A 17,409-nucleotide genomic window follows, 5' to 3' on the forward strand; every position below is an offset into this window, starting at 1 on the left:
GAGAAGCCCTGGCTCATTTCCAGGTGCGCTTGTAGCCCTGGATCAGCTGTTCAGCAGCAGGAACTCCTACGTCAATCTCCTGATCAGAGAAAAGTAGGGGCAATCAAAGGGAGGCATACCTGTGGAGGATGACTGGAGGTTATTGTGGGTGATCTCTGCCCAAACCAATTGGGAGCTCCAGTACATGGGGTTGGAGAAGTGGTTGCAAGGCAGCACAGGGTTGTCTCCAACTCCTGGTTCACTCTCTCAGTCGGGCTGTTGCACTGAGGTGAAAACCAGATGAGAGGTTGGCTGTGGCTCCTATAAGAGAGCAGAAAACCTTCCAAAAGCGGGAAGTAACTGTGGCCCTCGATCAGACACTATGTTATGAGTAAAGCTGTGGAGCCTGAACATATGTTGAACCATAAGTGTGGCAGTCTCATGAGCCAGTGGGAGTTTGGGGAGGGGAATGAAGTGGGCAGCCTTGGAAAAGCGATTCACAATGATCAAATGGTGGTGTTTCCATTGGACAGGGGCTGCCCGGTGATGAAATCTACTGAGAGGTGGGATCAGGGGTGGTGGGGCACAGGCAGTGGATGTAACAGACCTGCAAGACACTTGTGTGATGTCTTGTTCCGAGCGCAGGTGAGACAGGTAGATACAAAGTCGTGGATATCCTGGGACAGATGGCCACCAAAATTGCCTCTTTATAAACTCCTGTGTCTGTTGAATTCTCTGATGTCTAGCTAGACGGGAGGAGTGACTCCACTCCAATGCTTTGGAATGTGCTGCAGCAGGGGCAAACAGCTGGTTGGGAGGTCTCCCACCCCGGCATGGGTCCAAATGTTCAGTGGCCCTCACCTCTGCCTCTATTGCCCAGATCACTGGAGCAGCAATACACAAGCGGGGAAGAATGGGGACCTGTTTTGAGATATCCCTGACTCTGGCACCTGGAAGGCAAGGTACCATCTTGGTTTCCCCTTCACATATACAGAATATCCTCTTACATCCTTTAACATCTTTTACATCTGCCGGATGGTGCTGAGGATGTTCTACGAGGCTGTGGTGGCCAGTGCTATGATGTTTGCTGTTGTGTGCTGGGGTAGCAGGCTGAGGGTAGCAGACACCAACAGAATCAACAAACTCATTCGTAAGGCCAGTGATGTTGTGGGGGTGGAACTGGACTCTGATGGTGTTGTCTGAAAAGAGGATGCTGTCCAAGTTGCATGCCATCTTGGACAATGACTCCCATCCACTCCATAATGTATTGGTTAGGCACAGGAGTACATTCAACCAGAGACTCATTCCACCGAGATGTAACTCTGAGCGTCATAGGAAGTATTTCCTGCCTGTGGCCATCAAACTTTACAACTCCTCCCTCGGAGTGTCAGACACCCTGAGCCAATAGGCTGGTCCTGGATTTATTTCCACTGGGCATGATTAACTTATTATTATTTAATTATTTATGGTTTTATATTGCTATATTCACTATTCTTGGTTGGTGTGGCTGTAATGAAACCCAATTTCCCTCGGGATCAATAAAGTATGTCTCTCTGTCCGTCTCTGCTCTTCTAACTAAGGAGTCCCCTGTTACTTCACTTCCCTTATTCCCACTTCCCTTCTGAGTCACAGATTAAACTTAACATGTACAACATGCTGGAGGAACTCAGCAGATCAGGCAGCATCCGTGGAAACAAGCAGTCAACATTTTGGGCCGAGACTCTTTGTCAGGATCTAAACTCAGTTCCAGAGATCCGGTTGCTGCAGCACTGGCTGTCTATTCCCTTCCCCTCTCCCGACAGTCACATAGTTACCTGTCTCCTTCAAATTAAAGGTGAATCCCTCCTTGTAGCTCTATCTCCCTTCTCTCCATTTTTCCGTATGAGCCTGTTATGAACCCGGTAACTGGGTCACTTACCAGCAAAGATAGAGAGGTCCGTTGAAGTCTGATGGTACTATTTTAACAGTATTTATTGGTAAAAATACACAAAAATAATATCAATGCAAACATACAGATAATATACATTGTCAATACTAAATCTAAAAGTGCGGGTATAATAATAATCAGTAAGAAATAAGCTCTATCGTTGTCTAGGGGATAATGTATTGTCCGATGGAAATATCAAAGTTACTTAGTTCATTCGGGCTGCAGCCTTTGGTTGGAGTCAAGAGACAGATTTTTAAAACTTGCCAGTTTTTCCTTTTTTATGATGTCGATCCTTCCAGAGTTCCGTTTTTGTAGTCGGTCCTTTAGCTAAGCTGTTCCGTGGAAGCCCGCCAATTCCTAGGCCAAGGAAAAGGACGCAAGCGAGCCCCACCGGCTGTCGCTGGTAAACGCTGTTCCGGGATTTCTAGCGTTTCTCCTGGTGCGTCTGAAGGGGTTGTTCCCCAGACCCTCTTTTATCCTTACTCACGGGGTCTCAGATGTCAATCAGGTTGGGATGATGCAACCCCTCAACCAGCCCACTCTGATCATCTCTTGAGGGCTTCATTGTATAGTACAGTACTCAATACACAATTTCGTCTCCAAGAGACAATGGCCGTTATCCGTGGCTTTGTCTTGCGGAGGCCCAGGACACATTCTAAACCTTGAGGATTCTCTCTCATTTCCTGGGTCCCAGACCTGAATTAATAGCCATCTTGCGATTCTCAAAAAGGAGGGGGCTACTTTGTACCCTTCGGCCCCTCAGAGTTGTGGCACATTCATAACAAGCTGAAGGTCATCCAGTTGTGGGTCCAGTTTCTTAACATGGTCTCTAAGGGGCTGCAGCTTGATGCTCTTTGTATAGATATAGTTATAGAGAGACTGGAGGTCTCACAAAATTCCTACATCTCACACAAAGAACTGACATCTAACCCTGGGTCCCCTCTCAATACACTAGCTTTGTACTAATACACAAAGAAAAAGAGAATAAAAACTTGCTTAGAGCCTCTGCCTGTTCTCACTGAAGCCTTTTGAACCAAAGCCTCCCACTTTAACCCTGGCCCACTGACACAATAGCTTACACCTCACTTCTTTTTATTGGCCTTTGCCAAATTATTAATAACCCAAGCAATCTCTCATTCTGTAGCTAAGTCCAGACATAGGGAACGATCGGAAAGGTTGATCTTGTTTTCTCAGGATCAAAGAAGTCTGAGTATAAATAGGCTAAGTACCAGAATATACTTCCCATGATTGCCAACATTATGCGTTGTGTTGTATGAAGTAGGATATCGAGGTACATGACCATGATTATTCTTGGCAAATTTTTCTGTAGATGTGGTTTACCATTACCTTCTTCTGGGCAGTGTCTTCCCATGGTAGAGGTATCAAAAACAAGTGGCCAAAGGTGAAAGGTGTTCTAATGTAGATTTGTGGGAAAGGTTTGCAGAAAATGTGTCTCCAGGACAATATCCCATGCACGGTGCAATCTACAGGCCGTGACACTCAGGCACTTGGGCTATAGTTTTTTTGTGATTGTATGTTTCACTGCTATCATAATTATATGTGCCTTGTGCTATGTATGACTGTTGAGACTGTGTTTTGTACCTTGGCTCTGGAGGAACACTCTTTCGTTTGGCTGTATTCATGTGTACGGTTGAAGGTCAATTACACTTGAACTTTATGCATAGAGGAGGTGCATTCAGAGACAGTCAGTACTTTTAAGAGAGACACTCCTATAGGCATCACATAGAAGGATGTGGACTTATTGCAGGCAAGTGGGATTAGTGCAGATGAGCAAGAAATTCAGCATAGACAAGATGGGCCGAAGAACTTGCATAGCAGGTTCATCTGATTTTGACAATTTCCCTTGATTTACTTATCCATAAACAAGCTGTCCTTTTTATTCATTTCTTTTGGTAGTGGACTCCAACTCCACACACTTTATGTTATTTCTTTTCAAATTTAATTTCAGAGAATGACAATAGCTAAAACTGCTGGTGTTACACCAGCTCATTTTCTAGTACAGAGATATCAGTAAAGACAGAAAATGCTGGAAATATTCAGTAGTTCCAGCCATTTATGTTGAAGTTGACACAGATAAATGGCTAACGCATAGTTAATGATAGTCAACTATTTGTTGTGTTCTGTGTGGTTCTGCTGGAACATTGTGAGCCTGGAATGTGTAATGACACTTACAGACTGTCCTCAGAAAATCCTTAGGTTGTGTTGGTTGTTAATGCAAATGATTCCTTTTACTGTGTGTTTCCATGGAGACATTTGATAAATAAATCTGGATCAAACTGTCTATGTCAGCAATAGACACCATATGTGCCTAATCAGAATCAGGTTTAATATCACCGACATCTGTTGTGAAATTTGTTGTCTTTGTGGCAGCAGTACAATGCAATATATAATGATAAAAATATGCATTACAGTTCATGTTATTTATATTTATGGTTGTGTATGTATGTGTGTATATATATGTGTGTGTGTATGTGTGTGTGTATATATATATATATATATAGTTACATTAAATAAGTAGTGTAAGAATAGAAATAAAGCAGTAGTCAGGTAGTGTTCATGGGTTCAATGTCTATTTAGAAATCGGATGCAGGGGGGAAGAAGCTGTTACTGAATCGTTGACTCTGTTACTTCAGGCTTCTGTATCTTCTTTCTGAAGGTAGCAATGAGAACAAGGCATGACCTGGGTGATGGAGGTCCTAATGGATGCTGCCTTTTTGAGGCATTGCTCCTTGAAGATGTCCTGGATACGATAGAGGCTAAGACCCATGATGGAGCTGACTAAGTTTACAGCTCTGCACCTTATTTTGATCTTGTGCAATAGCCCCTCTCCTCCCATACCAGATGGTGATGCAGCAAATTAGAATGCTCTCCATTGTACATTTGTAGAAATTTGTGAATGTCTCTAGTGACATATCAAATCTCCTCAAACTCCTAATGAAATTTAACCCCTGTCATGCCTTCTTTCCAGCTGCATCAATATGTTGGGTTCAGGATAGATCTTCAGAGATATGGACATCCAGGACTTGAAATTGCTCACTCTTTCCACTTCTGATCCCTCTCTAAGGACTGGTGTGTGTTCCCTTGTCTTGCATTTTCTGAAGTCTACAATCAGTTTTTTGTTCTTACTGACACTGAGAACAAGGTTGTTGTTATGACACCACTCAAGACGTGATGCATCTCGGTCCTGTACATCCTCTTCTCACCATCTGAAATTCTGCCAACAATAAAAACATAAGAAATAGGAGCAGGAGTTGACCATCTGGTCCGTTAAGCCTGCTCCACCATTCAATAAAATCATGGCTGATCTGGCCACGGACTCATATCCACCTACTAGGCATAACTTAATTCCCCTGCTATGCAAAAATCTATTCAACCTTGTCTTAAATATACTTACTGAGGTAGTCTCCACTTTTTTGGGCAGAGAATTCCCACAGATTCACCACTGTCTGGGAAAAGCAGTTCCTCCTCATCTTGGTCCTAAATTTACTTCCCTGAATCATGAGGCTTTATCCCCTAGTTCTAGTCTCTCCCATCAGTGGAAACAACTTTCCTGTCTTTATCTTAGCTATCCTTTTCATAATTTTATATGTTTCTATAAGATCTTCTCTCATTCTTCTGAATTCCAGTGAGTACAGTCTCAGGTGACTCAATCTCTCTTCCTAGTTAGTCTAACCCCCTCATCTCTAGAATCAACCTGGTGAGCCTCCTGTACACTGCCTCCAAAGCCAGTATATCCTTCTTCAAGTAAGGAAACCAGAACTGCACGTGTGGCTTCCAATGCCCTTTATAGTTGCAGCATAACCTCCCTGCTCATTGCCCTCCAGCAATGAAGGCCAACATTCCATTTGCCTTCTTGATAGTCTGCTGCACTTGCAAACCAAACTTCTGTGATTCATGCACAAGCACCCCCAAGTCCTTCTGCACAGCAGCATGCTGCAAACTTTTACTATTTAAATAATAATCTGATCTTTCATTTTCCCTTCCAAAGTGAATGAACTCCCATTTACCAATGTACTCCATGTGCCAGACCCTTGCCCATTCACTTAACCTATTTGTATCTCTCCGTATCCTCTGTGCAAATTGCTTTTCCACTCAATTTAGTGTCATCAGAAAACTTAGATACACTACACTTGGTCCCCTCTTCCAGATTGTTAATGTATATTGTGAACAGTTGTGGGCCCAGCACTGACCCCTGCAGCACACTGCTCACCACTGATTGCCAACCAGAGTAACATCCATATATCCCAACTCTCTGCTTTCTGTTATTTAACCAATCCTTTATCCCCATCACCCCCAACTCTATGTATCCTTATCTTATGGATAAGTCTTTTATGTGGCACCTTTTCGCACGCCTTCTGGAAATCCAAGTAAATAACATCCATCTCTTCCCATCTATCCACAGCGGTTGTTACATCCTTAAAGAGCTCCAGTAAGTTTGTCAAAAAGGACTGGATTTTGCTGAATCCATGCTGTGTCTGTCTGATGGATCCACTTCTTTCCAGATGGCTGTCTATTTCTTCTTTAATGATAGCTTCAAGCATTTTACTAACCACAGATGTTAAACTAATTGGCCTATAGTTACCTGCCTTTGCCTACATTCTTTTTTGAACATTTGCCGTCTTCCAATCCATCGGGACCTGCCCAGAGTCCAGAGAATTTTGGTAAATCATCACCAAAGCCTTTACTATAACATAGAACATAGAAAGCCTACAGCACAATACAGGTCCTTTGGCCCACAAAGTTGTGCCAAACTTATCCTAACCTGAGAAATTACCTGGGGTTACACATAGTCCTCTATTTTTCTGAGCTCCATGTTCCTCTCCAGGAATCACTTAACAGGCTCTATCGTATCTGCCTCCACCACCGTCGCTGGCAGCCCCTTCCATGCACTCACCACTCTCTGCGTAAAAAAAACTTACCCTTGACATCTCTGTACCTACTTCCAAGTGCCTTAAAACTGTGCCCTCTTGTGCCAGCCGTTCTAGCCCTGGAGAAAGCCCCTAACTATCCACATGATCAGTGCCTCTCATCATCTTGTACACCTTTATCAGGTCACCTCTCATCCTCCGTTGCTCCAAGGAAAAAAGGCCACGTTCATTCAACATATTCTCATAAGGCATGCTCCCCAATCCAGGTAACATCCTTGTAAATCTCCTCTGCACACTTTTTAATGGTTTCTACATCCTTTCTATAGTGAGGCGACCAGAACTGAGCACAGTACTCCAAGTGGGGTCTGACCAGGTCCTATATAGCTGCAACATTACCTCTGGGCTCCTAAACACAATCCCATGATTGATGAAGGCCAATGCGCCACATGCTTTCTTAACCACAGAGTCAACCTGCATTCTTTGACTTCTGTGGGCAAGGCAGATCTGGATTCACAAAGCAATGTCCCCTTGGATACCATGCCTTCTTACCTTCTAAATAAGCCTTGCATGGGGTACTTATCAAATGCCTTGCTGAAATCCATATACACTTACATCTACTGCTCTTCCTTCATCAATATATTTAGTCACATCGGGCTCGTAAGGCACGACCTGACTTACACAAGACTTGCCGGCTATTTCTAATAATATTATGCCTCTCCATATATTCATAAATCCTGCCTCTCAGGATCTTCTCCATCAACCTACCAACCACTGTGGTAAGACTTACTGGTCTATAATTTCCTGGGCTATCTCTGCTCCCTTTCTTGAATAAGGGAACAACGTCCACAACCCTCCAATCCTCCGGAACCTCTCCCGTCCCATTGATGATACAAAGATCATTGCCAGAGGCTCAGCAATCTCTTCCCTCACCTCCCACAGTAGCCTGGGGTACATCTCATAAGGTCCTGGTGACTTATCCAACTTGATGCTTTCCAAAAACTCCAGCACATCCTCTTTCTTAATATCTACATGCTCAAGCTTTTCAGTCTGCTGTAAATCATCCCTACAATCGCCAAGATCCTTTTTCGTTTTGAATACTGAAGCAAAGTACTCAATAAGTGCCTCTGCTATCTCCTCCGCTTCCATACACGCTTTTCCACTGTTACATTTGATTGGTCCTATTCTCTCACATCTTATCCTCTTGCTTTTCACCTACTTGTAGAATGCCTTGGGGTTTTCCTTAATCTTGTCCGCCAAGGCCTTCTCATGGCCCCTTCTGGCTCTCTTAATTTCTTTCTTAAGCTCCTTATTGTTAGCCTTAGAATCTTCTGGATCTCTATCATTACCTAGTTTTTTGAACCTTTCATAAGCTCTTCTTCTTGACTAGATTTACAACAGCCTTTGTACACCATGGTTCCTGTACCCTACCATCCTTTCCCTGTCTCTGCCATTTCTTTCAGTATCCTGAGATGCATTCCATCAGGACCAGGGATTTGTCTATCTTCAGGCCCACAAGTTTGCTCAGCATTACCTTTTTAGTGATAGCTATTGTATTGAGGTCCTCGCCTCCCATCACATCCATAACATCTCTCTTTGCCATGTTAGATGTGTCTTCCACTATGAAGACTGACACAAGATAGTCATTCAAAGCCTTGATCATTTCCTCATTCGCAATATCAATTCCCTTTTCTCATCCTCCAAGGGACCTACATTCACTTTAGCCACCTTTTTCCACTTTACTATCTATTTTTATATTTTGTGCTAGTTTATTTTCATAATCTAGCTTCCCTTTCTTTATAGCTTGCTTAGTGGTACTTTGTTGATTTTTAGTTTTCCCAGTCTTCCAGTTTCCCACGACTCTTGGCGACTTAGTGTGCATGAGGTTTCAGTTTGATGCCTTCTTTTATTTCCTTAGTTATCCAAGGCTGGCTCTCCCCAGCCTTACTGTCCTTGCTTTTAACTGGAATATACTTTTGTTGAGCACCGTGAAAAATCTCTTTGTAAGTCTTCCACTGTTCAACTGTCCCACCATATAGCCTGTGATCTCAGTCTACAGTAGTCAAATCCTTCTCATCCCAATGTAGTCTCCATTGTTTCGGCATAATACATTGACTTTAGATTGAGTTATTGCACCCTTCATTTGTATGAGGAATTTAATCATACTGTGCTCACTCTTTCCAAAAAGGATCCCTAATAACAAGATCGCTAATTTTACCTGTCTCATTGCATAGGGCCAGATCTAAGATAGCACGTTCCCTTGTGAGTTTAGTAATATGCTGTTCAAAATAGCCATCAGGGATGCATTCTATAAAGCCCTCCTCAAGACCGCCTCAATCAACTTGATTCATCCAATCTATGTACAAGTTAAAGCCCCCACGATAACTGCTGTTCCATTCTTACATGCCTCAGATATTTCTCTGTTTATTGCCTGTGCTGCTGTAATGTTATTATTCAGTGGCTGATAGACAACTCCCACCAGTGATATTATACCTTTACTAATCCTAATCTCTACCTAGATGGATTCCAGATTCTGCTCCTTAGATCTTATATAGTCTCTCACTATCGCCCTGATCTTACCTTTAATTAAGAGCGCTACCCCATCCCCTTCCTTCCTGCTTATCCTTCTGTCTTACTTGATATCTTTGGATATTTAATTCCCAATCCTCTCCACCCTGCAACCACATCTCCGTAATGGCTACTAAATCATACCTCTTTGTACTGACTTGGAGTCACGTTCACTGACCATGTTTCATAAGACCGTAAGAAAAAAAGAGCAGAAGTAGTCCATTTGGCCCTTCGACTCTGCTCCGCCATTCAATCATGGGCTGATCCAAATCTTCCAGTCATCCCACCCCCTGCCTTCTTATAGCCTTTGATGCCCTGGCTAATCAAGAACATAAGTACTAGTTTCAAATACTACGGGCATTCAAATAAAGTGACCTTACACTCATTGTGCTTTTAAAATTTTGTAATCGTTACTGTTTTGCACTTGACTTTTCTTCACTCCACTCTTACTTTACTCTTTTATTATCTTTTGTTTTTTTCTTTATCTTTTTCCACACTTTTATTTTTTACTTTATCCATACTTTCCAATCTACTGAACCCACCCCCTACTTATAATTTAAAGCCCTACCCACAGCCCTAGTTATGCGATTCGCTAGGATACAGGTCCCATCACGGTTCACATGGAGCCCGTCCCATTAGTACAGCTACCTCCTTCCCCAATACTGGTGCCAATTTCCCATGAATTCAAACCTACTTCTCCCACACCTTGCCTTGAGCCACGCACTTAACTCTCTAATCTTCTTGACCCTATGCCAATTTGCAAGTAAATACTACCTTTTTGGTTCTGCTTGTTAATTTAATCCCTAGCTGCTCAAATTTCTTCGCAGAACCTCTTTCCTCGTACTATCTATGTTCAGTAATAGTTGTAAATTTATAGATGTCATTTGAGCTGTGCCTAGCCTCACATTCATGGGTGTAGAGAGAGTGGGCTAAGCACACATCCCTGAGGTGTGCCAGTGTTGATCACCAGTGAGGTGGAGATGTTTCCGATTCACACAGATTGAGGTCTTCCAGTTAGGAAGTCAAGGATCCAGTTGCAGAGATGCTAATGCCTCAATTTTGAATTTTAATGGCATATCATTCGGAATAAGGAGAGATTTACAGCACAGTTGCAAATACAATGGTGATCAAGGATTCAGTATTTTTTCCCATTGGGCTATACTTTTTTCCATAGATGCTGCTTGGCCTGTTGAGTTCCTCCAACAATTTGTTTGTGTTGCTTGGATTTCCAGCATCTGTAGATTTTCTCTTGTCATGATTCACTATTTAGACATTTTGCTCTTTTACTGTGTAAATTGAAAGTATTAGAATCTTTTCTACTAGGGCATAGGCTGCTGATAGCATTTCACCAGATTCCTCTGTAAGGCCAGTCTTTCAAATCCAGGTGTAGCCCTTCTATATGTCTCCGAGGTGAAGATACTTTCTGTTCCAGGGATGAGGTCTTTAGAGCTTCTATTGGTATTTCCATACCCATACCCACCCCACTTCCTTTTGCAGCCAGGCTTGGGAGCATCATATTAGAATGCATTGTAGTTTTTCACATGTTAGCTAGAGTAAAGGGCAGCTTGGATACACTGGATATACAACATGGTGTATTAGTGTAGAGAAAGGAAGCAATTATTATCTTCATAATGTAATTTTGGAAAAGTACAAAAAACTCTATTTTCATTTAGGAATGCCTCTTAAAGCAGCACTCTCAGGCAGTGATGTCAGATTGCTTCCCTAATCATTCTCTAGAATAGGAAAGGGCATGGGCTATTTCGCAGATGCTTGCCTCACCTGAAAAGAGAATATGTTAGTTCAGTGGGAGAATGGTTACACAGGAACTATAGAACCACAGAACTTTACAGCACAGAAACAGGCCTTTGGCCCTTCTTGGCTGTGCTGAACCATTTTTCTGCCTAGTCCCACTGACCTGCACCTGGTCCATATCCCTCCATACACCTCTCATTCATGTACCTGTCCAAGTTTTTCTGAAATGTTAAAAGTGAGCCCACATTTACGACTTCATCTGGCAGCTCATTCCACACTCCCACCACTCTCTGTGTGAAGAAGGCCCCCCTAATGTTCCCTTCACCCTTAACCCATGTCCTCTGTTTTTTTTATCCCTTAGCCTCAGTGGAAAAAAGCCTGCTTGCATTCATTCTATCTATACCCATCATAATTTTATATACCTCTATCAAGTCTCCCCTCATTCTTCTACTCTCCAGGGAATAAAGTCCTAACCTATTCAACCTTTCTCTGTAACTCAGTTTGTCAGGTCCCGGCAATATCCTTGTAAACCTTCTTTGCACTCTTTTAACCTTATTAATATCCTTCCTGTAATTTGGTGACCAAAACTGTACACAATACTCCAAATTTGGCCTCACCAATGCCTTATACAACCTCACCATAACATTCCAACTCTTGTACTCAATACTTTGATATATAAAGGCCAATGTACCAAAAGCTCTCTTTTCTACCCTACCTACCTGTGACACCACTTTTAGGGAATTTTGTATCTGTATTCCTAGATCCCTCTGTTCCACTGCATCTTTGGATGGTCCTTAATGTTACCTTCTCAAGATATAAATTGATTTGGTGATCTTGCGCCGTATGAATGTTTCTGTTATTTACCCTTGGGTGTTATTTCTTTCAATGTTCTACACCTTCTGTAAACTCAGTGTGCAACTGCAGTTTATTGAATTAATACCAGCTATCACTGTTAGCAGAGTTATGGAGAGCAAAAGAGATGCCTACCCAATATCCAAATGAATTGTGAAAAAAGACTCAGCAATACTAAAAATTAGTTTTATTTTAAATTTGCATTGTAGTTGAAGAAAGCATTAGCATAATACTTCAGAGTACCAGTGACCTGAGTTTTAATTCCCATCACTGCCTGTGAGGAGTTTGTATATTCACCCCATGACTGTGTATGTTTCCTCCAGGTGCTCTATCAGCTGAGCACCTCCCACAGTCCAAAAGTAGTACCAGATGGTAGGTTAATTGGGCATTGTAAATTGTCCTGTGATTAAGCTGGGAATAAATTGGGTGATTGCTGAGTGGTATGGCTCCAAGCACTGGAAGGGGCTATTTTGTGCTGCTTCTCAAAAAAATAAAATAAATTTTGAGTTCTATAGGAATAAATTGAAGAACATGATGATTAAGAATGAGGTGCAAGTGTGCTGGTTTATTAGATTAGAGTTACTTATTAATCACATGTACATTGAAACATGCAGTAAAAACATGTTGTTTATCTGATGATGTGCTGGGAGAGTTTCACCTCAAATTATTGATTGATGTAAATAAATTTGTTCTTGCAAACTAAATATTCTTAATAGCAAAATGGAATAATAACATCTGTATTTCACCACAGCTTAATTGCTGAGATTGTTGTTTGATCTTTTTCAGCCAAAGCTGCTTAATAAAGTTGTGGAGTGTCTGGAAGCAATAAATTTTGTCACCAACACTCTTTCCAAGGGAGATGCCAAATTCATGGTAAGTAATATTTTTCCAGATCCGAAAATTAGATAATGATATACAAATGCTGAAGGGTTTAGCTTGGAACTTTCTGTTGTATGTTGTGGAAAAATTAACTTTGAATGACCTCTTTAAGTGTTTTAGTAGGCTGGTATCTATTCTACATTATGCCTTTGGTATTTTGCCTTTTTAATTACCTAACATGTGGAACAGTACAGTAAAGAACAGGCCCTTTGGCCAACAGTATAGTACTGAACTAACTAAACTAGTAATCAAATGCCCAATTAAACTAATCATTTCTGAGAACTCAATATCCATATCCTTCCATTCCCTACCTATCTTAGAGCCTCCTGAATATCTCTGTTGTTTTTGCCTCTACAAATTACCCAAGTCAGTGCATTCAGGCACCTACCACTCTGTGGGGGATAAAAGAAAACTTGCCTGTCACATCTTTGAATTTACTCTCTCTTAACTTAAATGCATGCCCTCTGGTATTAGACATCTCTGGGGGGAAAAGATACTGGGCATTGACTCAGTGCCACTCATAATCTTATAAACATCAAATCCATCTCATCTTAGCCTCCACTGCGCCAGTGAAAACAACCCCAAGTTTGTCCAGTGTTTCCTTACATGGCCTCTAATCTACTCAGCATCCTGGTAAACCTCTTCTGCACTCTCCCCAAAGCCTCAACATCCTTCCTATTATGGGGTGACCAGAAATGAATACAATACTCCAGATGTGGCCTAATGCTTTATAAAGATGCAAAATTACTTCCCGATTATTGAACTCAGTTTCTTTGACTAATAAAGGCAAGCATGACCTATGCCAGCTTTACCATGTTATCAACCTGTGTAGCCACTTTCAGGGAGCTATCAACTTGGATCCAGAATCCTTCTGCTATCAACACTGTTATGGGTATTGCCATTAACAGTGTACTGTCTCTTTACATTTGTTCTCCCTGGATGCAACACTTCACATTTGGCTGGGTTAAACTCCATCTGCACTGATCTATATCCTGCTGTATCTTTTGCCAGTCTTCTATGCTATCCACAACACCACCAATCCTGGTATCATATGCACACTTACTAACCCATGTATCTATGTTTTCATCCAGATCATTTTTATATATCACAAATAACAGACATCCAATACAGAACTCTATAGAACATCACAGACCTCAAATCAGAGTGACTCCCATCAACCACTATGGGCAAGTCAATTCTGAATCCATGAAAGGCCTTGTCAATTGCCTATCTTAAAATCAACATAGATAACACCCACAGCTCAATCACCCTCGCCACCTCATCAAAAAACTCAATCAAGTTAGTAAGACATGACTGGCCCCGCACAAGGTCATGCTGACTGACCCTAATTAAACTATGAGCTTCCAATCAACTCCTAAATCCTATTACTAAGAATCTTCACCAGTTATTTCCCAACCATTGATGTGTGCCTCACTGGTCTATTGTTTCCAGGATTATCGTTCTTGAATAACAGAACAAGAACAGGAGTGTATTAGCTACACACCAGTCCTCTGGACCAAGCCTCTGGCTAGAGAGGACATGAAGTTCTTGGTCAAGGCCCTAGTAATCTCATCTCTCGACTTTTAGTAACCAGACATACAATATTTCATCAAGCCCTGGGAGCTTATTCATTTTACACTACCTCCCCTTTGCAGTGTGCAAATTAGCATGCTTTATACTGATACATGCCCTTCTCCTTGGCAAATACTGATGCAGTGTACGCATCCTCTGCCTCAAAGCACATGCCCCTCCTTTATACTTGAGTGATGCTACTTGCTCTCTAGTTGTCTTCTTGCTCTTAATGTATGCAGAATTTCTTGGGATTTTCTTGTAATCCCACAAGCCAAAGGGACTTTGACTGTCTCTGCTGGACAAGATAAAGCAATGGGATCTGTTTCGGCTTAATTAAATAATGCATTCACCTGGCCTGCCAAATGTAACTTAAAAATATCACATGCATGTGAAGTACCAAGTAGCAATAAAATAATATAAATATTAGAGAGCAGTCAGGCTTGTTAGGAATGGTCAAGGAATGACGAGAAGAATGACAGAAAGACAGGGTGACTAGTTCCATTCCTCTGCCTTTGATCTCTGTCACAGCAACTCATACACCTCAAACTCGTTGGTAAGCTTATTTAGCTTATAGGAATTGTATCTGTGGTTTGGAAATCCTTTGTGTTTTAGAATTCATTTGTAATTTAGAAATCTTTTATAAGATAGAAATCTTCTGAGTTTTAATTGTGTTTTAAGAAGTTTATTGAAACTTAAAAGTGTATCACTAAAAATAAATGACTATGTTAGTTGTAAGTATATCATCCTTGCAAGAGCATGTTACCTCTACACTAGTGAGTACTGTATACTAATATCAAATATTGGTTGGTATTGGCAGATAAACTCACTGTGGAGCATCCACAGTGAAATGATCTAGCCTTGAAGAGTAAGTTGCTATAATATAACCTCCCTTTTTGCAAGGGTACCCATGTCTATCTATATTAGATAAGGCTTAAGATCTTCGTTTACTTCAGAACTTTGTGGACAGCAATCCAAATACCATCAAGAGCCTGATGTTTGAGGGGTAGTGACTGTTCGTGAACCTGTTGGTGTAGGTCCTGAGGTTCCTGTACCACCTCTCTGATGGCAGTAGTGAGAAGAGAGCATGGCCTGGATGGTGGGGTCCTTAATGGATGCTGCTTTCCTGTGACAGCACTCCTTGTAGATATGCTTAATGATGAGAAGGTCTTTACCCATCCTGGACTGGTGAACAATACACACAAAATGCTGCAGGAACTCAGGACTAGTCTGGAGAAAGGTCTTATTCATTTCCATAGATGCTGACTGACTTGCTGAGTTCATCCAGCATTTTATGTGTGTTGTTCTGGATTTCTAGCATCTGCAAAATTTCTTGTGGTATAATCTGCTTAATAATTGACAGATTAGGAAAGATACCTGAATATTGATAAGGAACATGAACCCTTACTGAGTTGTGAGAGAGTGTGCTGTTACTCCTCTGCTTCAACCACAAAGTTGTTTTTATTTTAAGCTTTTCAACTCTTAGAATTCAGAACTTATTTAAATCTTACATCCATCCCACAACATGAGGGAGTATAAATCTTTGCGTTATGACTCCGTTGCAATGTACAGACACGTGAATTTAAAAGTCTAATGACTTGTAGAAAGAAGCTGTCCCATAGCCTGTTGGTCCTGGCTTTAATGCTGCAGTAGCGTTTGCCAGATGGAAGCAGTTGAAACAGTTTGTGGTTGGGATGACTGGTGTCCCTGATAATCTTCCAGGCCTCCTTTCTGGACCTGCGGCTATAAATTTCCTCCATGGAGGAAAGTTTACATCCACAGGTGTGCTGGGCTGTCCATATCACTCTTTGCAGTGCCCAGTGAGCAAGGTTGGTGCAGTTTCTGTACCAGGCGGTGATACAGCTGGTCAATATGCTCTCAATGGTGCTCTTGTAGAAGTTCTCGAGGATTTGGGGGCCCATGCCGAACATAAATCCCAATAGTAACCCCCGAGCTCCTGTTGGCCTCCGGAGGCGAAGGCTGGAGCCACACACTCTGAACTATTTATACAAGGCTTCAGGTTTGGGTAGACCCAGACTGAATTTTGGGGAACATGTCTTCATTGCACTTCTAAATGAAGTTTTTGACCACTTCAGTGTATTTGGAGAAGTTCGCAGCTCGAAATAACTCCCAGGTGATGCTATCAAAGCAGTCTTGTAGCATTGAGTCTGATTGGTTGGATTAGCAGTGGTTAGTGTTCACTTTGGCTGCTTCCTGCTTCAATTTCTGCTTGTAGGTGGGTAGGAGTGAGATGGAGGAATAGTCAGACTTTCCATATTTCTCAATTTCTCAACAGTCAGACTTTCTTCATTGCTAAGAACTTGATTTAACTTAGCTAGCGTCATTTTTAATGTTTTAAACTTAGATTAATGCTTTTACCTATGTTTCAGAATCTTAAGTTTCATAAATCCTTCCCAGTAGTCAGCACTATATTAGCAATACACCCAAAATGGTGGAGGAACTTTCAAGCCAGGCATCATCTATGGAAAAAAGTACAGTTGACGTTTTGGCCTGACTGTACTTTTTTCCATAGATGATGCCTGACCTGAAAGTTCCTCCAGCATTTTGTGTTGTGTTGGTCGGATTTCCAGCATCTGCAGATTTTCTCTTGTTCAGCACTATATAAGCACTTTTTTTTAACTTGACTTTCAGAATGAGAAAAATTTTCTCCATATTTCAGCAAAGTAAAAATGCTTTGATTGCTGTAATGCAGACGTGGATTAAGATAGCAATATACATTCATCACGCTCTTTGTTAGGTGTATATTCGTGGTCAGTTGCTTTAGCCCATCCACTTCAAGATTCGACATGCTGTGAGCTCGGAGATGCTCTTCTACACACCACTGTTGTAATGTGTGGTTATTTGAGTTACTGTCACCTTCCTGTCAGCTTGAACCAGTCTGCCCATTCTCATAGAAACTTAGAAAACCTGCAGCACAATACAGGCCCTTCAGCCCACAACGATGTGTTGAACAAGTACTTACTTTAAAAATTACCT

General features: G+C 41.7%; 1 protein-coding gene across 4 annotated transcripts in view; it reads left to right on the forward strand.

Annotated features, from left to right (window-relative positions):
- The window catches only part of polb (polymerase (DNA directed), beta), a 116,170-nt gene that overhangs the window by 44,379 nt on the left and 54,382 nt on the right, over positions 1 to 17,409 (forward strand). For all 4 annotated transcript variants that reach the window (XM_059963054.1, XM_059962953.1, XM_059963005.1 and 1 more), the window contains one exon: positions 12,751 to 12,837. In XM_059963054.1, coding sequence (XP_059819037.1) covers positions 12,751 to 12,837 — 87 coding nt within the window. The remainder of the gene's footprint in view (positions 1 to 12,750; positions 12,838 to 17,409) is intronic.

This window comes from Hypanus sabinus, chromosome 1, assembly GCF_030144855.1.
Source record: "Hypanus sabinus isolate sHypSab1 chromosome 1, sHypSab1.hap1, whole genome shotgun sequence".
In the NCBI taxonomy this organism is placed as follows: Eukaryota; Metazoa; Chordata; class Chondrichthyes; order Myliobatiformes; family Dasyatidae; genus Hypanus; species Hypanus sabinus.